General features: G+C 36.5%; 1 protein-coding gene across 11 annotated transcripts in view; it reads right to left on the bottom strand.

Moving 5' to 3' along the window:
• Window positions 1-25,148, bottom strand: part of SMYD3 (SET and MYND domain containing 3) — a 377,228-nt gene that overhangs the window by 63,104 nt on the left and 288,976 nt on the right. For all 11 annotated transcript variants that reach the window (XM_064414707.1, XM_064414708.1, XM_064414714.1 and 8 more), the window contains 3 exons: window positions 13,885-13,952; window positions 11,376-11,478; window positions 5,384-5,494 (listed from right to left, as the gene is read on the bottom strand). In XM_064414707.1, the coding sequence (XP_064270777.1) occupies window positions 5,384-5,494; window positions 11,376-11,478; window positions 13,885-13,952 (282 nt within the window). The remainder of the gene's footprint in view (window positions 1-5,383; window positions 5,495-11,375; window positions 11,479-13,884; window positions 13,953-25,148) is intronic.

The raw sequence follows: 25,148 nt of genomic DNA on the forward strand, positions 1-25,148 counted from the left end.
AATCATGACTAGAGAAACAGATGCTCCTAGTTTTGTCTTTGCTTTGATCAAAGGGTTTTATGTTTAGTTGTATAAAGAAACTTGTTTTCAACAACCCCTGCTTCCCAAGCTTCATCTTTTGAATTAATTTGGAGGTCTCATCTTTCATATTGTACTTGGAAAACTTAGTGAGAATGTAAATGTCTAAAAATAAATAAATATTAGGAAAACTGGGACACAAACTTATGGAACTTCACAATTCAGCAATTTTAAAAGGCACTTTTAAACATATAATTTTGTGTTTCCTGTGTCCTAAATATATGATCCCTGAGGGAGGGGTGACATTTTTGTACTAACACCAGTACAGTGATCTTGCATGAAGCCTTTACATCCTAATTAAAAACAACAGTCAATAATAATACTCTTCATGCCTCTGTAATTTAAACACATATTCTTCAAAGGTATTGCTGAGAACAAACATTAAGATCAAAGGTGAAAATGTTGCATAATGTATCTTTGGTCATATTCCAGTCTCTTTCAGGAAACTTGGTAAGGCAAATCAACCACAGACACATGCTACACCAACTAATTTGATTAATTTACTTAAATTTGATGAAGTTCTAAACTACAGTTGTGTTGTTCCCTCTGCTACAAAAATAATGTCAAAACTTCAGGTTCAGGGACTTATTTGGGGGGGGGGGGGGGGGGTGTGGGTTTACAACAGAGCTGGTGGATTTATGTAAAAACAAGTAAAGAATTACAGGTGGTACTTTTATGTAGAGGTTGATAGCTTGGTTGCTGTTCAGGTGACCTGGTTTTGAGAGTCCTTGAGTTGGAAACTGGACTTGTGATGTTCTCTACCAAATTTCAGGCTGCAAGATAAGTAAGTACTTTTTGCAAAGCAAAAGAAATTATTAAAGGAATAACACGCTTACTGGTGTTATGCTGTTATTAACTTTGGTAACTCTCAAACACTGGCCAAATATAAAAATGATTCAGAGTCATGTCCATTGCTTTTGACCATGTAATATATAAAACCTTTTAAAAAACCAAGCTAGACTAAAATATTAAATCCCAGCTCCAAAAGAGAAACCCAACTCATAACAAAACCATTTTATAAGCACAAATGTCCCTGAAATCCTTGGCTAAAGATGCACAACATGAACAATTCTCTGGCTCATGACTGTGGAAAAAACTGCTCTTCATTTAAAATGTTTGTCATCAATGTAAACCCATCCTTAATTATAATTAATGGAAGGGGCTTTTATGTGCTGGAATAGTAATATGTTGTCAAGAGTTCAGCTTGGCACACATTCCTGAATTACAGTGGAGATTGATCTTAAAATGGAGCAAAGAATAATGTGTAAAGCTGTCAAAGATACAATGAACTGAAGACAATACAGTAGCTATAACTTAAAGTATTGATGGACAGGAAGTATTCTATGAGTGACTTTTAGGAAGACATGGTTTGTTCACCTCTTTTAGTTCCTGATTTGTTTTTCCTAACTTTGGACAAAAGTCTTGTTTAGATTTGTAGTTAGTGCCATTTAATTTCTCAGGAATTGAACCACCAAAATGTTCCCCTCAATCTTACCTTAACCAGCTTACAGTGATGTATTTGTACTTGCCAGGCTGCTTGACCAGCTGCTAAAAGACACTGGCCAGCATTATAGTACATCCTTAGAATTAAAATGCAGCTCACACTGAGGCTCAGGCAAAAAAAACTATTTAAGATCCCCAGCTCAGCTATTGCCACTGTTTGCTTCTATGTTTTCTCATCCTTGATAGCAGCCAGCCATGCACCTAGATTATTCTGTGGCTGCACTCACAGCTGGAAAGGAAGATAAAGAGCTACTACACTACAGCAAAGATTCACTTTCAAATCATTTCACCAGCAGTGACCAGTGAGGAACATTCCCTCTCATTTTGCATGGAGTGCCATTGTGGCTGCTCAGCCATGGAACCTTTCCCTTGGTCTGGTGAGTGCCAGTGTGTATCAGTTGATGCTAAACTTCAGTACCTTTGGCTTCAGCAAGGGTTCCTGTGGTTGGGCTGCAGCCCCTGTCATGATATTGAAAATGTAGCCTTTGTCTATCTCTAATACCTGAGATATTAGAGTCTCAGATCCTGACAACTGTGCAAGGGAGCTGTGTACATCTAGGCAGTGCTGTAACTGCACTCTGGTTTTCCCTGTCAGCTAGCACAGAAACGTGATCATGTCAGTCTTGATTTTGTGTTTATATATATTTCATGGAGCAGCATAATTTATCTCACCAAAATTTATCTGTCTAAAGAGTGGGCAATTTACTTCAAGGCAATCCTTTAACCTCTTTAATCCATTCCAATTTTCATGAATTTCTACTGAAGACAGTATGAATGAGCTGCTTGTCATTGCTCTCGGTATGAGGGAGGCACAAAGCACACAAATAAACCCCAAACCATCCTGCTTCAAGAAATTATTCTCATTTAAACAAATCCATCACATAAAGCTAAAATACCTTAGAAAATACAGCACCTTTCTTTATTATCCTTTGGGCACCAGAATACTCAGCAGAAGCATAAATTACCTATAAATTATTTTCTCACTGCATTTGTAGAGGCTGAACAAACCAGAGCTTGACAGAACATTCACAAAAATGATCCCCAATACAGACAGTCTGATCTGTTTTCTAGTCAAAAACCTGCTGAGCTCCAGTTGAAATGGTAGCTTCCTACCAATTATGAAAAATAAGGGTTGAATCTTAGAAAATACAGAAGTTGCTCTTGAATAAAAAAAAATTCCCAAGTCACTTGCAGTCAGTAGCTGACTTGAGAACAGAAACTTGATACCATCTTCCTTTTTCACTCAGGCATTTAACACTAAATGAACAAGCTTTTTAAAAATACAGCAGGAAACATAAATTTCATTGATAATTATCTTGCCAAATGTTTTTATAAATATGAATAAATAAGGATGCATGTAACTAAGTACAAATAAACATAAGGTTTATGGGTTCTTCATATAAACTTGTAACATATATTTCCCAGGGGATTTGCAGGTCCCCTTTTAGAACATTACAAAAGATGTAGAATAAAAGCTACAGTGCAAATCACTTGACTTAAAACTTTACTATAAATTGATGTGTGCATCTTAAGAGCTTTCACTAGTCCCTAGTATGTGTTCAGCAGCTCACAAGCACACTCAGCAAGACTGGAGTAACACAAGCTCTAGAAGTGTTTGTGTAAATGTCTATAAATGTGATTTTAAAAAGGGTTCTAGCTTTTTGCATGAGATGACTGCAACTGAAAAAAATCCCCAACACACAAGAACTTACTTGAATGGATAAAGCATTTCTGGAATTTGCATTTTTACCTATAAGAAAGATACATGTGACAAATTGCTGTTGACTAAACTATCTTTTTTTCTGCAAAGCAGTGTTGTAATATGGGAATTTACTTTTAGCTGACTATATTGATTCACAATATTGACTCTGCCACTCTTGATGACCCAAAGTTACAGCTGTTGTCTATTCTATTGACAAACATTTTGCATTTTAAAAAAATTTCTAAGATGATTTAGAAATTTATCTCAATATTAGGGATATTTCAGCAGGGATATTTTGAATAATTTTATCAACTTTAAGCATCTAAATCGAGACATTTTGTAGTTTAAAACCCCAGGACTTCCAAAAGTATTACCTCCTGCTGTACCTGCAGTACATGACTCTCAGCTTACTAGCAGTGACTGAGATAAAGGAAAAAAAATAAAAAGCTAGTCATGAAGAGATTGTACAAATTCGGTTGTCACAGAGAAATTAAACACAATACTATGAGGACTGCCACAGATAACATTTAATCACCCTAAACTGAAGCTGAGGATAAAGATGTCTTCTTCATAGACATTAACAGACCAAGCTGCCATGAGGCTTTTAGACCTTCAGAGACCTCTTAACATGGTAACAACCAGACAAGCACAGAATTTCAGAATGTGGTCACAAATAGCCTTCCAAACATTTCACAGTATCATTCCCAGGAAAATTTTGTGAAAGGGCAAAATAAAGATCTATAGACTATGAAAACAAATGAAAATAATATTTTCAAAAAGAATTATGAATTAATTTTAACCTGTGTATGAGAGTATTGCTTTCATTAACATATGCACATATAATTTCACTACAGTATTTTTGGATGTTATGTGTTGATTCTTACAATGACATACACACCAGCCTGGGGATATTATATCCTAAAACATTCCACATGCTCAATGATCTCTATACCACTTGCCTACCCTTTCACAAACTCTAAAGTGATCCTTGAAGACTCTTTAGCCTGCTTATTTTTCTTAATCACTATTGCATCTGTGAGGTTGCCATTTACCTAACACTAATCCAAGATTTCATGGCACTTGAGTGACCATCTTTAAAAGAAAGATAAAAAGAGGTCTTCACAGCCTCTGAGTAGAATTGCAGCAGCTTTTATCAGGCACAGAATGCCAACATGGACAGGAAGTAATTTAGCATTATGTCATATGAAATTTTCTGTGCTCTCTTTTTTGAACTGCCTACTAATGAATCAAAACATATGATACAGTTTGAATTTTGGGGGTTTCTTTTTATTTTTCTGGGTTTTTTTTCTGTGCAGCTATTCTTTCATTAATCATATTATGCTCCTTGGAATTACATTTTCGTCAATACCTTTCTTACTATTTGTAATCTTATAGGAACACATTTAGCTATGGCAGGTGACTTACTCCAAACAAGCATTTGTGAAAATAAGAACAAAAGTACATACAACAAAAGAGACTTAGTGCATAAAAACTGCTATAAAGCCAGCCTCATTTTGCCAATTACATTTAATCTCTCATCAGCCTCTGAGACAAATTTAGTGTTCCAAGGTTGCATAAATATGAAGCAAACCAGAATATAATCAAACCAATCTAGGCTGAACCCTAGTAAGAGATCACACTCAACAAAAGTTTATCTAGTACAACCACTGACCTGCTACTCCAAGAACTTGTGATGTGAGCATAAAAACTACAAAGTCACCCAAGGGTTTCACCATTCTCTCTATCAACTGCTGACAAGCTTGGTAGTTCTGGAAAATTACTTATGCAGGTGTTTGGCAAAATTAATTCAACATTATTTTGAGGATAAGTACAACCTTCCTGTAGTATCAGACAAGTGGCTTCAGTTGAAGTTCCAAGATTACTCTTTTGAATATAAAATGCCAACACTTTCTGCTTTTCTTTCATTCACAGTTGTCTTTCACAGCAACAAAAACCACAATGAGGGCAGAGGCAATTTTCTCCCCTCTTCTGGCCGTTCAATGATTAGCAAAAGATAAGCATTACAATAAGGAAGGAAAGCTGCTGACAGGCCTTAGAAAATTCTGTTTCACTGGCAAGGAATTTCTTCTCTCAACCTACCTTCTCTTGATTCTGGCAGAGTGGACAATCACATTCGAAGCAATACTGGCGCAGCAGCTGCTTCTGACGTTCCCTGGTAGGCATCAGTGATTCAACGTAGCTGATGGTGAGCTGTGTGCAGTACATTAAAAAAAAATAGTTGGTACATTTTACAAAAGATCCATATTCAGGGTATGTTTTGGCAGAGGCAAAATTTTTTGCATACAACATTTTTTTTCCCAGCATAAAATAAAATGCTAACAGATTATTTTCTAGAAGAAATTAACTACTTTAACATAAAGTGAGAAAAAGAGAAAAATAGTTTCCATTATTCTTGTGAAAGTGAAGAACACTTTTTCACATTTCAAGATCAATATTGTTTGTAATTATTAATTCTGCCCAAAATTATCACTATTTCAACTTTTAATCCTAATTTGGAAGAAAAATAGAAGAAAGGAAAGTAGGAAAAGATAGCAAAGAAACTATGCATAAAGTATCCGAATTCCTTGTGCATGAAATCTCATTTTCTGTCTAGCTCCAGAGCTTAAGAGTGTATTTACCACTACTGTTATACAATATCCAACTATCTCCAAAATTTTTTTCTCAGGGAAGCTCTTACTTTCTTGCAAATATGTGTTTGAGCCTGAGGGGAATTCCTCTTATGCCATATCCATTTTCAGTATGCCAGTGATGTTTCCCTTGTGACCAAGGAAGCACAAAAGCATTGCAGTCTGAGTTGTTTAGACTATTGACAAGAATATTTATTAAAATGATAAAAGAAAATTTGTGCCTAAATTTGTGCCATTTTGAACTTCTTACACTGTACAGAGTGAATTCCAATGAGCTACAGAGAAGTCTGTAGTTTGTTCACTTTGATGCCTGCCAGAAAGAATTTTACAGGACTAACCATTTGTAGGGTTCTTGAAATGTTTGAAGTGCTTCACAGGCACAAACTAATGATAAGGAAAAAAATATAACAAAAAAACCAGCTCAGTTCAGATCACCATACAGTCACACGTTATTCAGTGATTACACGATCCGCCCAACACACTTTGAAACACTCCAGAGGGGTCAGAGCTGAAAAAAATCAGGTCACATTATTTCATCCTGAGCCTAGACACTTCAACTAATTGGGAGAATTTTCACATGGTTTTCAGTTAAATCACGAATCCATTCAAAGAAATTACAGGAAAACCTGACCAATTTTAGTAATGACCATGAAATCCACTGTCAGAACCTGCATTTTTACAAATTAGTGGGCATTGTAATTGAATGAGCAATTAACAAGCAACTAAAACAATGACTGCATTTTTTTTCATTTATTATTACAGTGTAATTTGATTACATACTGAAGGAGAACGGCGTTAAAAGAAGTCCACTGAGATGGCAAAGTCAAGCATTTAAAATAAATATGGCCTCATAATTGAAGATTAATGGTACGATCAATGAAAGTGACAAATTAAAATTCCACAATCAATCAAAAGTTAGAAAGTGTGAGAACTTTGTTAAGTTTAGAATTATATATAGTGTTGTTCTGTCCCAGCTTGTGCATGTCTGAGCCAAGAGAGTATTAGTTTCACCACTACTGGCTTACAGCAGAGCAGTCTGTACTAATATTTTACATGGGAGCTGTAGGCTTCCCTCTGATCTTTCTGCAGTGAATGGATGGCAATTGTGCTGCTTATTTATTTTCCATCCTTTTCTTCCAAGCTTTGTCTCTTCTGTCCCATTATCTCCAATGTCCCTCTTATTCTTTCTCTTTTCTTCTCTACCCCTCAACATGAGTATCATTTTCCTGTCTTGTTCTCAACACCAGATTATCTAAACCTGTTTTCTAGCCATAAATTCTAGCTCCTTGCATAGCCACTTATGCTACAATGGGATGATTTCATCCTTGTGCCAATCTCAGATCTGTCCTTTAGCCTTATCCTTCACCTTTCCCCACTGTGTTCACTTGTTTTCCCAAGTCAACAGTCCTTGTTGCCCTACTCTGATTTCTCAAATATCTTCAGTGACCCAAACAACTTTGTCCTCACTTCTTTCCACATCTGGTCCTAATCTGCATCCCCCTTGGTGTGGTAAGAAAGATCTGTCTCCCTTCCTTCCCACAAAGCATTTTCCATTCAAGCTGCAGTCCTAACCTCATCCTTCAGACATTCAAACCCCAATTTCCCTCTCCCATCAAAAGCCTCCCAATCTTCATGTCTCCTTGCAACTCACAAGGTTTTTCTGTCAAAATCATTCCACACACTGGCTGTTCCCTGTCTCTTGTCCTCTGCATAAACATCTCTGGTTTTGACTCATGTCCTGCTGGGCTTTAGGTTCAGGTGGTATCCAACAGCAAAAAGGATTTAACCAAGTTCAGACACAGTGCAAGACAGTAGGAATCTTCTGGGAAAAAAATCCTGTGAGATTAGTCTACTCTTTGCCAAAATATTTAAGACAGTGGCTTAAACCCTGTCATTACTATTGAAACCATCCTTAGGTGGGTTTTATAAAACTGCAAAATAAACACAGACCCAACACCAAATATTCCTTACCTATCCAGCCTACAGGCTTCACCCCTTTCTCTCTTTATATTTTTGGTTTCCACCCCACCATCCCTGTTTTTTCATTTATGTTGCAGAAACCTTGGGGGTAGGAAGAAGTTTAAAAAAAGACATTTCTTTTTCAGAGGTTGCCAAACACTTGTGGATATGAACAGTCACGTACCAACATATTAAAACATATGACTGGACAGAAAGAGGAGAAGAGGATTCATCACATTTATCTCTCCTTTTAGCGTTTTAACAACTTAGGGTCTCTCTTGCCCAAGTTCAAATTCCCAGGCCTGCCAGCAGAAATCCATAAGGGAAAAAATGTTTGTAGCTGGCAGACTGAGTGCTAAAATATAACTAGAATATTTAGAAACATGATAAACATGATCAACCTAGCAGTGACTGAGCCTATACTAATAATTTAATTGTTTAAAACCAAAATTTCTGTATTCAAGTCTCTCTTCTGTCCTTGCTTTAATTTTGGATCACTTCACTTTAGATGCAAGGCTCATTTAACTTGTACATATTTAGGAAATATGCCCATTTATCAAAGGTTTTCTTAATGGTATTTGCATGTGGGATGTATGCTACTAATTAAAACATTACTTCAACTGACCAAAGCTTGCCTCTTTATTGCATTGTTTGTAAAGAATGCAGTAAATCTTTTCCCCCCAAATATATATTATTTGGAGAATATATATTAAAAACATGTATGAAGGCAAGGAATTATTTAACAGCCACGAGACTTATTGACTCTTAAGACTCTCCTTAGAAACACAGAACTGTCTGAGCCCTGCTTCTTGCTCTGACATGGAAATTCTTTAATCATGGATAAGGTGGTTAGTTTCTCATGTTCCTCATCTGCCAACTGAGGTAGACAGGATTTTCCACTACTTCCACAATGCAGTGACCTTAATTTATGTGGGGTTTTGTTGTTGGTGGTGGTTTTTTGGTTTGGTTTGGTTTTTGGTAACAGAATATAAGCCACAAAATTTCTAGACAGAAAATTCTGTGAAAATTTAATATCAAGTATTTAAATGCTAACAGCAGGGGAAAAAAAAGGGATTAGTTCCACCTTGGTTTTGCAATCATGGGTCTCACAATCTTAGAGAGGTTGTGTACAGAAATCTGTTCCTTAGACAGAGTTATAGAAGTGCTTAGCAGTCTGCACTCTTTCTGTTTTGGCATATAAGATCAAAATGCCTTCTGCAGTGGTACAAAACCAGTACAACTTCTAATTCAAGGAAAAAATTGTTTCTAAACATTTGAATGGGACAAAATGTAATGTGTCAAGCATACACAGATAAAAAACTTCTCACAGAATTACATTAACAAAAACACTATATAACTTGGCTGAAATCTATCATGAAAATGGATTTATTTGCTCATCATCTGAAATAATTATTTGTTTTTAGTATTTAAAAAAATGTTGCTCTGTAAGGTACAGTCAGTTATATGATAGTCTGAAGAAAGATACAAATTTGCTCTAACTGAACTTTGAAACTGGTGAGAAGCAAAGCACCCATTTTGGAGCAGAACTGCACCTCAGCTAATCCATTCTGGCTCCTAAAAAGAGTAATTGATTTGAAGCCATACAACTTCTGATTGTAAAGGAGGCAAAATCTTCTCAGGTCTGCCTGCAAAACACTAGGTAGACTCAGCAACTAACAAAAAGTCAATTGAAATTACAGCACGCATCTTGATGCTGTTTGAAGCGGTTACCTAAGGGTAGGGAAATGATGAAGACCTCTTAAGAGTAGGCTGCTTGTCTTCTTGACATAACTAGTTGATAGGCTACTTGACCAGTAAAGGAGGCCTCATGATCTCTAGACAAATAATTTTTGCTTTTTTATAATCCTTCCCCATATCTCACCTTTCTTTGCAGCATTTAAATTTCATTTTTGCAAAGAGCTGCAAGTAAAGGAAAGCTTTGTATGCTGTCAAATTAACATCATCTAAAGTTACAAAAACTGTAATAGTCAACATCATAGAGAAGTTGTGGAGGTTCTATCCCCAGCAGAGTTCAAGGCTGGTTGGATGAAGCTCTGAGCAACCTGTTCTAGTGAAAGGTGTCTCTGCCCGCAGTAAGGGACCAGATGACCTGTGAGGTCCCTTCCAACTCTAAATATTCTGTAATTCTGTAATTCTCTTGAAGAGGAAAAAGGTGTTATAATTAGTCTGAGATCCTGGAAGCAAAGTTCAGAATGCTGAGATGACTACAATGGATCTCAGCTCCCCTTATTTTCCTTCTTCTTTCCATAACAGATCTAACCTAATACTGACTTCGTAGCTTTACTTTGTCTCTTAAGCCTTAAGCCCATTTTCTTCCTGCTAAGACATTAAAATCTACTGTGTTTTTTAATAAGCAACCCCTCTTAGTGAACTGGGAAGCCAAGAGGAAAGTTATGGTTTATGGATAAAATAGAAGGAAGGTGTCTATAATAACACTTAAACAAGAATGCTGAACTGAAAAATGTCTATAATTAATAGCTCCACAAACATATATTGCATCCTGAGAGAGTTCTCTTGGCAAAAAGGTAAGCATGCAAAAACATTTTTGTTGGTTCTTAACAATGTTTCACTGAAAAAAAATATTCTACCACTTATTTTGATGGCCTAAGAAAATTTTCTACCATTTACTTACTTTGATGCCCTACTATCTTTGAGAAAGAATACATTAAAAAAGAAGAAACTTCATAGGGAGGTAAATAAAGACTGTGTCTAAATCAAAATAAGTATGGTCTTCATCTCCACAGAGTTTTAAGAACAGGTGTGAATCATATTTACATCAGGTTATGATTTTGAAATGACCAACAGCTAGGACTGTGTAGGTTATTGATACATCTGAAATTACATATATACACATCTCTTTTCAGGTCTTATTAAGCAAATTCAGTGCTGCATTGCTGCAAAACACTTTTTTTTTTTATTTCCAGCAACAAATGCTTATTTTCAAATTAATACAAGTGCTGTTGTAAAAATAAAGTAGAGAATATCTTAGATTAAATCTTGAAAAAGATATTTTGCAGTCTTTCCTAGTGAAACGGACAAGAAAACAAACCTTGGTTAGCACCTTTCACTGTCAATGAAAGGTTTACTACAAGTGCAGGGTTGCCGCCTGACAAATGTTATTGTTGCAATGACTTAGGGAACACTGCATTCCACTCAGAAATACTCTAAGTGTTCCCGTCAGGGTAAAGACACTCAAATACAAACAAAATGAAGTGCCTAGAGGAGGAAAGGAGGAACAGGAATTTATCAAGACTGCTAGTGATTTATGAGAAGTAATGATTACAGGGCCCAGGCAGTGTGAAGAGATGATTCTATTTATCATTTTCCCCCTGATAGCTATGTGCTAGAAAGTGGCATCAATATATCATCAAAATATTAAGCTGGTGGCCCAGCAGTCTGGAATTTATTTAGGGAGATGTCATTGTTGCAGGTGTCTGTGATGGAAGGGAGGACAAGTTAATTACCTCTTCACCAATCTGGATCTCTCGGACAGAGTGAAGTAAAAGCTGGTATCCTTCAAAAACGATCACACAGTTTGGGTCACAGCTGTGGTTCAGTAAAGACATGCTGTGAGGGGTGAAAGAAAGAACAAAAAACTTAGAGGAGTCTCCACTGCCATTTCCCTTTAATCATTTGAAAGTAGCTAACATGATTACATCTGAAGTATCAAGCAATTAAGTCAAGAAAAAAATAAATTCCCTGTTAAATCAGCTGCTGTTGGTTAGGGGAGGAAAATGAATGCTTAGAAGATTTATATTCACTGGTAATAGGAGCCACGCCGGGATCTCTTCAAATGTTTCTGCCTTTTGTGTACCCAGGGCAGGAGGAAGGCAATGGTCTCCTCTGGGAGCCCTGATCCAGGGGACAGGGCGGTGGGGAACAAGGTAACCTTGTTACCTTGACAGTATCTCCCTTGGCAAGAGGGACCGAGCTCTATTTCTGCTGCTTCTGCTCAGTTTCAGGGCACTGACCTTATTGATTACCTGGCTGTCATTGCAAGCACAGCTCAAAGGGGCCAACAATCAACATGTATTTCCTATCAGGAGAAAATGGAGCAGATTATGTCCCAAAGCCAAAGAAGTTGGTGTGTAGAGTTGAAAGAAGAAACATGGCCATTGTCTCTGTTTTCATGCATATTTTGGCCCAGCCTCTGTTCTTGTGGCATGTGACAGCCGGGGCAGCACAACTCATTAGGGAGCTGCTGGCACCCTCAAGAGACACAAACATTGCACAAGCACACCCTTCCCTCTCTCTGAAGGAGGCTGCTAACAACATCTGCCATATACTTCTGAATCATGAGTTTCCCTACCAGAGAAACAACTGACTTTGCCAGGCAAACATTTCTGCCGTAGCAGAAATGGGGTTGATGGTTTTTTCCCTATGACCCATTGAATGAATAATTCTGGCATCATCAGGCTGGAAGAAGAATTTTTGGCTTATCCATCTCCTAGCTGCATTTATAGTCTGTCCTTGTCTGATTCAGCTACTCAAAATCCCAACTGATGGTGGTAAAATAAAAGATTTTATTTTATTTTGGTCAGAGCCCTGCACCAAACCATGTTTATTTAGTTTTTTGACTCTTACAGGAGGTATCAGCAGGGGTCTGACTCTTTTGGTATCCCTTCTGGCCTAATAAAATATCAGTGGTTAATCTCAAGAACACACTGGGAGTGTATCCATTACACTCACTGTGAGATCACTGGGCACTCTCTCAAAGCTGCTCAGATTGTGATACACAGCAGGACCATAGGATTTTACCTATTTCAAAATATATTGTGATGCTGAAGCTATCAAGCCATACTACAATATATAACCTCTTAACAAGGCTTAATAAAGAACTTTTAATTAAATCTCGTCTCATGGAGACACTAGTGGGTTTGATGACAATTTCTTCTGGAAGCATATGAATTCATCTGGAAGGACATTTGGCCAGGACTTGGAAACCACAGATTTAAAGTTCTCAATTTTCCTAGTTGTTTTGCTATAACAAAACTCAAACTGCTCTGAAGCAACCTGGGAAAGAGTCTCTGACATCCCCTGGCAGTGCATCATCATTGAACATAGACAGATACTTCCTTCATAGTTAAGGGCTTTTTTCAACCAAAAGCAAGCATTTCCTAATAATAATGCTAAAAAATAATATTTCATTTTTCTCAATTATTGTTTTCATTCCATTATGAAATCACATTACTGTTTTGCACTCTTCATGACACTAAATCCAATGTCCTCCTAACTACCATTTCCTCATCTTTACTACAAGGCAGACCTTAAACCTTACATATGACATTAGAAGGAAAAGAAACAGCAGTCACAGGCCCATTGAGGTACTGACAAACATAATTCAACCATGCATTAACAAAAAAATTAGACCGTAAAACATACTTTTAAACTACATACTAATTTTCCATATTTGCGATTACAGGTTACTAATTCTATGAAGATAAAACCTTCATTGGTACATACTTCTTTCCTAATACAAATAAGAAACAATAACAAGAATTTTAAATATTAAGACCTATTTCCTAAGGGACCTATCTTTTCACCTTACTGGTTTCTTTGTTATGGTAATTTACTTATAAATATATCAATCTTTTTCTTTTAATTACTAATTCTAAAGGCTCTTAGCTGTGAAATATCTGTATTCTAAAGCATCGTTGAACAGGTTTCCCTTACTAGTCCCAGTTTCACATTCTTGATGTCAGCATTTATTCTTGCTTAGAAAAGACTACCATCTCCATAAAAATAAAATATAAAGATGTATACTATTTAAACTGCTTTACCACTCTAATCAGGACTATTAAGAATGTCTTCAACTAGATTGTATTTTTTTACTCTCCTTTAATTTATTTCCATTTCCCAGTTTCTCATTTAGACATGTTACCTGCTGCTTTGATGGTCCTTACAGCTACCTTGGAAAAAAGGAGAAAAAACTGACATAGATTTTGCCTGTGAATGAAACAGTGTCCACAGTACCTGGGATACAGGCCAACACCAACATCCTGCATCTCTCCATTACTGATGGTGAAACAGTTACAAGTCACCTGTAAAAACAAGGAAAAAAAAATCCAGGATTACCAGAATCATTTGGAAACCCCATACTCAAGTGAAAAAAAAACCCTTCCAAAATAAAATGAAGGGGCAAATGGTAATTAGATGGGAAACATTCAAGCCCAACACTAGTGCTCTTTCATTTTAGAGCAATCACATCTGGGACACACTCTCCTGTAAAACTGCTGTCAATTAAAAGCAGAAATATTAGTATCCTGAAAAAATGTGGGGTTAAACACATGCAGGGGCCCTACTTTCCTGAAGTAGAAGGAAAAGAAGAAGAAAAAAGCCACCCAACACAGAGCCTGAGAATCTGAGCCCAGGAACAACCTAGCAGATGATAGTGACTACTGATGAAAAGAGCGGCTGTTTTTCATGCGGGGTCTCTGCGGATACCAGGCTCCCACAGCACCTTTTAATGAGTAGCAGTAGAACCCAAAGAATATATATATCTGGGACTGTTTTGAAGTAAATACCAGCTCAGTTGTGGGCATTGATATGGGCACAAATAAATGCAAAGACCGCACAATAATTTTTCAGATTATGGGCATTTTGGTTTGCATTTAGAAGATCTGACGACAAAGCATGTTCAATTGCCATCCAAGAAAAATATAACCTTTTTCGTTAATTTAAAATATTAAATAATGTATTATTACATGTAAATGTATTCTTCGTTCATATAATCTTACAAAATTAATGTGGTTTTAGAAAGGAAAGGGGAAAAATAGAAGATTCTGGTAAGCAGATTTAGTCCTACCCCAAACTGTCAGATTGAGCCTTTTTGGTGTTCAAGATATATCAACACAATAAATTATTAACAAATACAACTTTAATGTGCTTAAATGAAAAAAAAAACAATTTGATTGTGAATGTATTTTTTAAGTATTTGATTTTTGGGGAAGAGCTGGTTTTGGTGGTTTTTTGCATTCATTTTTTTATATATGCTGATCAGTTACCATTGATGTATTAACATCTTCTTTAGAAAAATACTGCATGATGCTGCATGCACAAGAAAAGTCACAGGTCTCTTCTGCATAGCATTGGATTATTAATATCATTAATTCTCATTAGAACAGAAAATGACATAAGAGTAGGGTTTGGCAGACATGGAAATGAGATTTGAAAGTTGCAGTTTTATTCACAGAGTAATTGTCCAGAACAGAAAATGCACACCTATGTTTTAAAGAGGTATGCTGAACAATTTAATAGTATAACTTATCCTATAAATTGACAAATTATTATTTATGAGACCATTAACCATAAGGTGAAAATTAAATCCTCCTTCAAAATTTCTCATAAATTATGACAGCAACATTAATTTAAATAAATGTATACGCAGTAGGGCATGTGTTTTTGTAAACCGTTAAACAATACTTTGATTAGTCTATTATTTATGTAACCCATTCAAATGTTCCCTATCAATTACCAAAATCATACGTCTTAGTTATTTCTTTCCTGTTGACATTGGGTATAAAGTGTCAGACAATGTCTGAGCAAAGATTAGTCCATTTCAGGTGGCAATTATCTTGGTTCTAAAAATATTGACTTGATTTTGGTTTTTATTGAAAAAATAATGCCTTCCAGGTAAAATAGAAAGAAAGCCAGCTTTTGTGAGCCTTAGCTCTCTCTAACAGATCATAAAGTAGCAGAGGTCAAGAATCTCCTAGAAACAAATGAACTCCTCTTTCTTGCAAATCTCTTATTATTACCATAACATATTTATATTAATAATATTGAATTTTGATCACCACAAAGTTATAGAGACTGTTTCACCATTTTCCATTAAAGTTATGTATTATATTATGTGAAAAGTTTTACACACACAAGTCACAATAGTTTTACTTCTTCCTTTTTGAAACATGCATCAGTTTTTTATACCAGGATACCTTCAAAGAAAAATTTGAGATGAATGAATATGCTGAGATTCAGACAGGAAGAGCTATTTTTAATAGTAGTTCAATGTGAGGCACTTTTTAATCTCTCTTAGATATTTTCACAGTATACAGGTGCATCTCAATATCCAGTGAGGCACTGAAATGCCACCTAGTTTCTAATTATTTACAGTTTCAAATATAATACTGGGAATCCAAAGTATACAGGGCCAAATCTAAAAAGGTATTTAATATACAAACACAGGCAGAAGCCCAACTGCTCCCATGAGTTCTGGGCTGTATGATTCAGTGCACAATCCTGCCAGAGGCATGGGAACTGTCAGGTGCTCTGAGGTTTGTTTAACCTCCAAGAAGACAATCTTTCCCCCTTTTAAGCTCAGGAATGGATAAAACCAGCAGTGATATAGAAATAATGTGTACTGCAGATAGTAACCCTAGTCATGGCTGCTTTCTGTGCTCAGCAAGTGGAGAGAGAGGAACTGAGATTAGGGTGGAGAGAGGAGGAAGATCTCACCATTTACAGTGTGAGAAATTCTGATGTAATGACACCCCTCCACAGACAGCTAGCAGCCTACAATGATATGAAATATGGAATATTCATAGTCTGTTACGATACATTTGGTTTTCTAGATTTGTTACAAAGTTTCTAAAAATCTACTGAATTACTTCTGCATTTCTATTTACATAAGCTTTCAGGATGTTTTAAGTCTGAGTTAAAGATCTGTTCTATCAAGGGGATTTATGAGATTTCAAAACAAGAATTGGTGTTGTAGATCACAACTTCCAAGGAACAAAATGAAGATGGTATTTTTTTTAGAGAACACTCAAAGAAAAGTCAGTCTTTCTAGCTTTCCAAAATTCACAGATGTAGCTCAAATAACAGCCAAATCTGGAGTGTCCAACTTTTCTGCAGGAGAGCATGAGTAAGCTGCTTGTTCCTGAGGCAATTGTTTACAGATCAAAGCCTACTGGGACTGGAAGTTAACTAACTCCGTTTCTAGGGGAAAAAAACCCCAAACACATAAAACCAAGGCAAAACAAACATTTTCTCATGCATCACAGCATTTCTTTCAAGTTTCATGGTTATCTTGTGCTATCTTTTTTTTCTGCTTTAACTGACCCACTTTATTCCTTATTCCTTAATTATTCCTTATATGTAAGGAATACATATATGTATTCCTTACATAGAATCAGAACTACAACCAGGTTCTGATTCTATGTAGTCACAGATTTAAAAATACAAAAATAAACAAATCTCAGCAGCTGATTGCTTCAATAACAGTGTTCCTCCATACAATGGTAAGCTCCTTGTTGTCTTAAATCCTGCAGTATTAATTATCTCAGTAATTTAATTTGTACATGTCCCTTATGAATCCTTTAAAAATTCCTCTCTATCCAGCTACAAAGTATTAAGACAGCATATCCACATTCAGAAACAGAACCAAGTACTCACAAAGTTTGTTATACCCACAAATAAGCCATGTATTTCAGAACTTCAAAGTGCAAAGACAAACTCCTTGGTACTTCTAAAATTTCTGAAAAAACACATCTCCCAGCATGAGAACCAAGTGAAAATTCTCAGGGGGGAGTCACAAAGTTTTCAAGCCTCCAAAATGCAAAACTTTGAAATATTCTACAGCAGTCAAGGCTTATCACCATAGCCTATTTGGCCACAGAGCTTCAGTCTATAAACTCAACAGTTTACAGAATCACTTCTGAGTGTTTGAGTTGCCTCCATGGCAATAAATCCTGCAAGTTTATTTAAAAGTAGCTGCTGTTTGAAACAACCAACATTATTATATAAACTGACTGAATTAAATAAAAAGATTTGCTCTTTTGAGGCTGCACATATTTTAGAGGAGTACCCTTGACCCAGAAAGGTAACACAAGTAGAAGACATAATCTTTCCTAGACTGGTAAACACACAATGAGTAAACCAACTTTACTGACTGACCAATACTCTCAGGCATACCTTATCACCAAACAAAAATTATTGCAATCTGTTACGTTTGATTTCCTCTCTGAGTGACTAATGAAAACTCTGTAAATTTACCCTATAAAGAGGTCACTGTTCTCAAGATGTCTAAAGCTACTGTCTGAGAAATCTCTGTCAGTGCCAGACTCACAGTCTAGTGGACAGTCATGATTTATTTCGGTGTTTGCATTTGACAGAGTACAGAGGCCTCAGTTTTGCAACATAAAGAGTTGAATTTGCTCTCAGTTCAGTCCTCATTCCTACAGCTTTATACTGAGGATTTGCCTTTGGGTTAAATAAAGCAGAGTTAGACTTGACGGCAAGACATTCCAGATTTGGAATTTCAGACACTCAGACAATGAAACACATCAATAAGGGTGTAAGGGAAAGAAAACAAATCATTATTGGCTAACACTTGCTGCACTGATCAAATTACAAACACCAGGGCTAATAATCAATCATTTTGTCTCCACGTGTTCCTGTTACTGCAACACAGTGAGGCAGCTCTTATAATACATGTAAGAAACCCTCCCAAGGACTTCCAAAGGGTATATTGCACTGATAGGGTCAATACAATTTTCAGCTCTGATATACAATGACTCCAGCCATCTCTGTAAATGGTGTGTCACAGCTGGTGTATTCTAATCCACCACCAGGAAGAAAGCCATAACGAACCCTTTCCCCCTAATTTATTAACCCAATGTAATATAAATTAAAAATAGGTATTAAAAAATGTCCTTTCATGGATTATTAAGTTTCTCATTCACACCGAAGCTTCTTGGGTATCACTGGTCATGGCCAACTATTTAACAAAAGATACTGCCATGAGTTCTCATGTTAATAGACTTCTCAAGAGACTCAAACATTTTTCCAGGAGGAAGGGATGAGCAGTAAATGCTATGTGAGGGGCACATTAGCACAAATGACCAAGGCATACCCCTGAGACCTTCTAGAAGCACCACATCCCACTACAGTTCTGCACTGATAGCTCTTTCCCACTGGAAGATGAACAGATAACAGGCACAGATGGTTGATAGATCTCAAATCTGCTAATGACTTCATTTGGCACACAGAGCACTAGAGCAACAGTGCTAAACTGTAATGCACAGTATGCCACAGCAGTGGCAGGCCTGTCAAGCCCCTGTTTTGAGTGTGCTTCACTCAAATGCTTGTGCCACAGTCCAGGACACCCAGGACAGACAGAGCTTCTCTCTCTGTCCGTGGTGGGAAGGCATCTGCTACTTGAACACTGCACTGGAAGGAGCCCAGTACTGAGGCACATTTGAAAACTAGACCTTTGTGCCTTATATATACACATACTTTCAGGTTTTTACTGTATCAGGAAGTTAGAATCCAATTCTACATTGCATTCAACTCAGGACATACTTACTGGCTTCCATGAGAACCACAGAAACAAAATGAGATGAAAGAGATATCAGAAAGAAGAAAATATGTGAAGTGGAAAAAAGAAGCTTCTTTGGTGTTTTGACAGAATCACAGAATAACCTGAGCTGGAAGTGACCCACAGGCATCATTGACTCCAATTCCTGGCCCTGCACAGGACGACTCCCAAGAATCACACCATGGGCCCAAGAGTCTTGTCCAAATGCTTCCAGACAGAAAAGAAAACATATTAGGAGAACTTAGGGAACGTTTTCTTATTTAGATTTTCAGACTAAGTAAAGGGCACATGTAGTTAATTGTTTATGATATTTGCTCAGAAGCCAAAGTATGCTGCAAAACCATGAAATTTGAAAAAATTTGTTTCACACCTTGACTGAATTAACAAGTGTTTAATTTTACTTCAAAGACTTCCTATTAATCTCTTGTGCCAAAGCATCAACATTTTGGCTGAATTAAAGACTACCATTATTTCAGAGCTATTTACAACAACGATATGCATTTCCAATTGCTTTCTTAGTTCTTCATCTTAAGCCTTTGGACATTTTTCTTCACATCAACTAACAATATTTCAGGCCTTTTTTGCTGTGCTAGCACATGAAGTTTTCTGATGAGTGTGCAGAACACAGAACACAGCCTATTCCTTGCAGATAGGCTGTCACCACCTACAAGACAGGAGACCAGAAATTTGCCCTGACATTAACAGATAATTTAGTGCAAGTGTGCTTCAGGCATCCCTTTATAGTACTCAGCTAAGTGGTGCAATTTTGATTGAAATGGAATGAAAATAGGTCATGGTAAATTACCTCCTCTCTCCTTAATCCCACACATACTTCTTCAATCTTTCAAATAAAAATATTTAGTTATGCAGTTAAATATATTTGATTACTAATAATTTCAAAGCCATCATTACTAGGACAAATGTTATGTTTGCTATGAGCACCTTTTTCTTTTAAATGCATGTGCAACATATAGTTAAAAACCTGGCATTGAAAAGCTTGAAACATGCAAAATTATTGCACTCTTAGTGTAAAACAAAATATCTTGAATTTTTGCAGGACTCCCATTGAAGTTTTGTGCAACCTGTCTTAACCTTTTCACAACTTTTCCTCTGGCAACAGTCAGCAATTCTCATGGTCCCCTTGGTGAAATTTTAGCTTTTACCCAGCTCTGTAAATGTTATTATTATTCCTGCTTTCTGGAACAGAACTGAAATGCATCTATTTCGGGAGCAGAACGGGAGAGTGGGAGCTGCAAAGTCACTAATGGATCATATTACAGTACACTTGCAGCATTTGGCATTATTAATTGGAGTGGAGTAGGAGCATGACATCCTTCTCTTCATTCTCATTTTCCTACTGGTAACTCCACTCCTGTGAAATGGGGCAGAGTTATTAACTTGATTTTAACAGCCACTGCATGCCCACTTATTGAAAACACACTGCTTGTTTATGAATGGGATCAAACTTCATGGACATCCAGGAGTCATTAACTGACTTGTTTGTCTTGCATATTTTGTTACAGATAGATGTTTAAATTCTTTGCAATAAGAATATTTTTTAAAAAAAGTTAGACTTACTATGAATTATTAGGGTGAGATTCAGCTACGGATGCTTGTATGAAAATTACATAGGCAAAATCAAAACCTTAATGAATTACTCTTACATAACTTCAGCTAACAATATGGCTGAAATAAAGTACTATGTGCCACCTCTTTCCATTACCCAGGTGATTTCCTCACACCAAACTGCTAGGCAGTTCAAGATAGGTCTGAAAAATTTCTGTTAGAAATTCTAACCTAAATATTTCGGTGTTTGATGATGTTTTATCACAGAGGCAATATACCTGTTATTCCTTTTGGAAGTGTTTGCTGAGCTGGACCTTCAAGTATATTTAACTTCTGAAGTTCATTAACCATAAGTATTTGGATTTGATCTACTTGGCTTAGTGGAATTTTTGCCTCTTCTCTTCTCTTCTCTTCTCTTCTCTTCTCTTCTCTTCTCTTCTCTTCTCTTCTCTTCTCTTCTCTTCTCTTCTCTTCTCTTCTCTTCTCTTCTCTTATGACACAATAATATCCTTTCCACTGAGAGGAGGGGATAGGGAATGAGGGGGACTATAAAAACCTGGAGAAAACATTTTTTCATGCCATTGCTTTAAAATTGTTTCCACTGGGTAATTTCTGAAAGCACAAAAGCTGAGAATGTTTGAAAGAAATTTCACAAAGGGTAGAAAAAAGGGAAACATCTCTTCCAAAATGTAATGGCCTGAGATGACTACTTTTAAATCTTAAAAACTGAAACAAATGCAAATAAATGTCTTGATTTTGAAACTTTTCTGAAACTGGTAACAAAACCCATTTGACTTGATTAATTTAGAAGCATGGAAACCATTTTTTATGAAAAAACCCCAACTTTTTCAAGTTTTTTTAATATGAAACATGTGGTTTTCAAACCAGCATTAGTCTCACTTTGCTACTTGACTTACAACCTAAACCAGGGATGACTGGGGAGTTTTAGAACTGAACTTAAGACTTTTTTTCCTTAGTATGGTGAAAAGAAATACATGGCAATCCTAAATGGAGCATATGACACTGACAATCTGCCTGTGTCCACGATCACTGACATGCCAGGCTAGCCCAAAGCTGCTCTGTTTTGCATTAACCAAACAAAATTGCAGGGTCTTATAATGTTTGTGCATTGAGGCCCAAAAGAAATCTGATACCACTGCCAGTTCCTTCCATTTTTCTTATGCTTTGCCCCTATAGATAAGCTACTATTGTTTTTCTTTTGACATACAGTTTTATCAAAAGGAATAAGTATTGTTCCTTTTATCATATCAATGAAGCAAAAAAAAAAAGTTTTAAGTTATTTAGATTTGTTTCTTTTCCAACCTATTCCTATAATTCAAACTGGGTGACATTACTAGTTCTAAAAATCAGTGCATCATACATGCCCTTTTGTAAATTCATAACCTTTAGTGATATAACCCCCTTTCTTCCCATTAAAGACATTAGGAAATCAGCAAGACAACAGGAATCATGTACTGTTCTTCCAGACACTTGGCAGTCAAAAATCTTCTGAGAGCAGGTAATTTAAACTATATGTAAAACCATGATTTGACAAATACATGTGCTGTTCGCAAAATGCTGATGAAGAATATCCTAAATAAACTGCCCTTCTTTGAAAGTTTTTGAACATTTGGTTTGCATATCCTGCAGAATGTGTTTTTTCTCACTCAGACCTTTCTTCCACAGGCAGTGTATGAAGAGTGCTGCCAGATACGACTGATACTACTGTGCCATAGCAGGTGTCTGAGGCAGGCTAGACCAGGAACAGCAAAAAGGAGTGGAGTACCACCTGGTATTCATCCAATATATCAAGTCCAGGAGGCAATTATAAGTTTAACAGGAAAAAATAAAACTGTGAAACAAAATCTCACTCTGTATTCAATTCTGAATACTGAAATGCCTAGCTGTTTCCCTTTTGGGGGAAAAGAGTAGTGGCCTCTTGAAGGCACTGAAGAGATTGTTCAATCCAGACCACAGCTGAAGATCTCTTCCTGACTGAAAGGGAAAACTGTGTTCTACACATGTGAAGTGACACAGAAGGGTGAATATGCCCACAGAAAATAGCAGAAATGAAAGAGAGAAAATAGCAGGATTTGTAATCCAGAATACATAAGACGAACTCACTATAAGTACAAAGTAGAGCAGCATTTAATTTAAAGATGTGATGTGATGCACAGAACAAATGAAAGCTAAAGCAGTAAATTTAAGGCCTGTATAACTCAAGAACTCAGTATTCAATGAGTTCTTGGATTTCTACAAAATGTGTGCATTCTTAATATCTCTGATCAACTCCCCAAGGATTTTCAGCCAGTACTTCTTTTATATCTCTCTATTTTGAGGCCATTTTTTCCAAACAATTCTATGATCAGGAAACAGTTTATATAATTCAGTTTTTGGAATTTTATAACACTGTCCGTGTCTCCGCACATACATGTCCAGTTATAGTGAGGTACAGTTTTTGTGCTGATGCTGCTCATTTTCTCATTCCCTCCGGTCTAGCCCAACATTCTTGGACAATCTTATTTGCTGACAAACCATAGTCAGTGAATGATGTCTAACAATAATTAAGACAATTTGCTAGCGTTTTATGCTATACTTGGCATGAGGTAATCTAAAGAACCCCAATCCTGCTCCATTGTCCTGGTCTCCTTTGGACCACAGGGTGCATGTGGCACCCAGGACCTAAATCAGAACATTGCAGAGCTGCATTTCTCTGGCCAGGTCAAGGGATTTTGCTTGAAAGGCTCTGGATGCTACAACCTGCTCCAATCAGAAATGACTGAATAGTTGGCACCAAGTTACAGGAAAACCCTTCAACATTTTCCTTGGATTCCTTTTTACTTTTAAAGGTGTTAGTAGAAAACAGCTGCTATTTATGCCAAGAGAAGGAACCATGTACATGTATTGGGTGGTTACATGGGAACCGGGCTTTCAGAACCCACAATGCCTGTACTCCATAAACCAATACCCAGAAACACCACTCCATCCATCAGGATTCCTTAGCAGAAGGCCATTACCTCAACTAAACAGAAAATTTCTAGCATGTTGTTCTACCTACAACTGAATAGAATACATTTTCCCTTGAAATAGTGTTTTTCTTTAGTGTGCCAGATTAGATATAGCCATTATACAGATTTTCTACATTGTTACTATACACTGTTACTATTTAGGAAAAAAACCCACGCAATACTTAGTGGCAGCATTAAGCAACACCTTCATTTGAATAAGAGCCACAGAGAGAATGGAACAATTTATTCTAAATTAAGCTCAAACAGAGAACTCTGAATCAAGGAACATCTAGCACTAAGTTGACAAAAGCACTGTAAACCAGCTAGATATGAAGTAGCACAGTTAGAGTCATAGCTTGCAGAAAAAGTCACAAAAGCTGAACTTCTACGTATTCTTTCTACTTAATGAACTCTCTCAGGGTATACAGACTGTAAATTGGTGAGAAAATGGTCAAATAATTGCATTATTTGATCTTTCACTTGTAATGGGGAAAAAAATAGGATTTAATTTTAAAAAGTCTCTAGCAGATATCTTGGAAAGAAAGGAAGGTTATACAAACACTGCACTGAACTCACAGTTCAAATGCTTGTGGGTAGCTAACTAAAGTTCACAGACCTGTATGTAATTGCTGTCTACAGGAAATACTTGTGTTAGCAAAAGAATTTTCTCCCCACTCCTTCACCTTTGCCCTTGCACAAACTCAGCTGCAAAGAAACCTCCTAAGAGCATTTCTGTGAGGGACAGGGCTTTCTCCACCCCTACAAGATGAACTAAATCTAACAGCCAGGAACAGAATCTTTCAACTTCTCAGAAACATGCTTTTAGCAACTATTAATTGATAAAGGATATACTTTTATACAAATAAGCTTGAAACAAAATAACCTACTCCTCTTCATTTATCTTTGTCTAAACTTCACATGGTTGGTTTTTGGTTTGGTTTTTTTTGTTTGTTTGTTTGTTTGGGGTTTTTTTTGTTTGTTTGGTTTTTTTTTGATTGTTTGGGTTTTTTTAAGCTTGAAACAAGAGAAAGAGCACAACATTTACACTTATTTTAATGTAAATTGGCAGTGACTTTAGTGGCATCAAATGAGTTATACAAAACAGCAATCAGGTAGGAAGGAAGTTCATAAATTGAACTTGAAATAAAATTTCTCTGAGCACTGAAAATGGGTGATCTAATTCCATGTGGTTAAAATTCTGTAAAATTCAGACAAAAAATCCCTGACATTAAAAATCCGCAAACTTTGATTTGCTTAGTTCCTAACATAAGATCTTCAGTACAAATATCCCATTTTAACATAAAATAATAAAATAAAAATCCATTTTTTTTTAAACCAAGAGAGTA

The sequence above is a fragment of the Passer domesticus genome, chromosome 3 (assembly GCF_036417665.1).
Source record: "Passer domesticus isolate bPasDom1 chromosome 3, bPasDom1.hap1, whole genome shotgun sequence".
Classification (NCBI taxonomy): Eukaryota; Metazoa; Chordata; class Aves; order Passeriformes; family Passeridae; genus Passer; species Passer domesticus.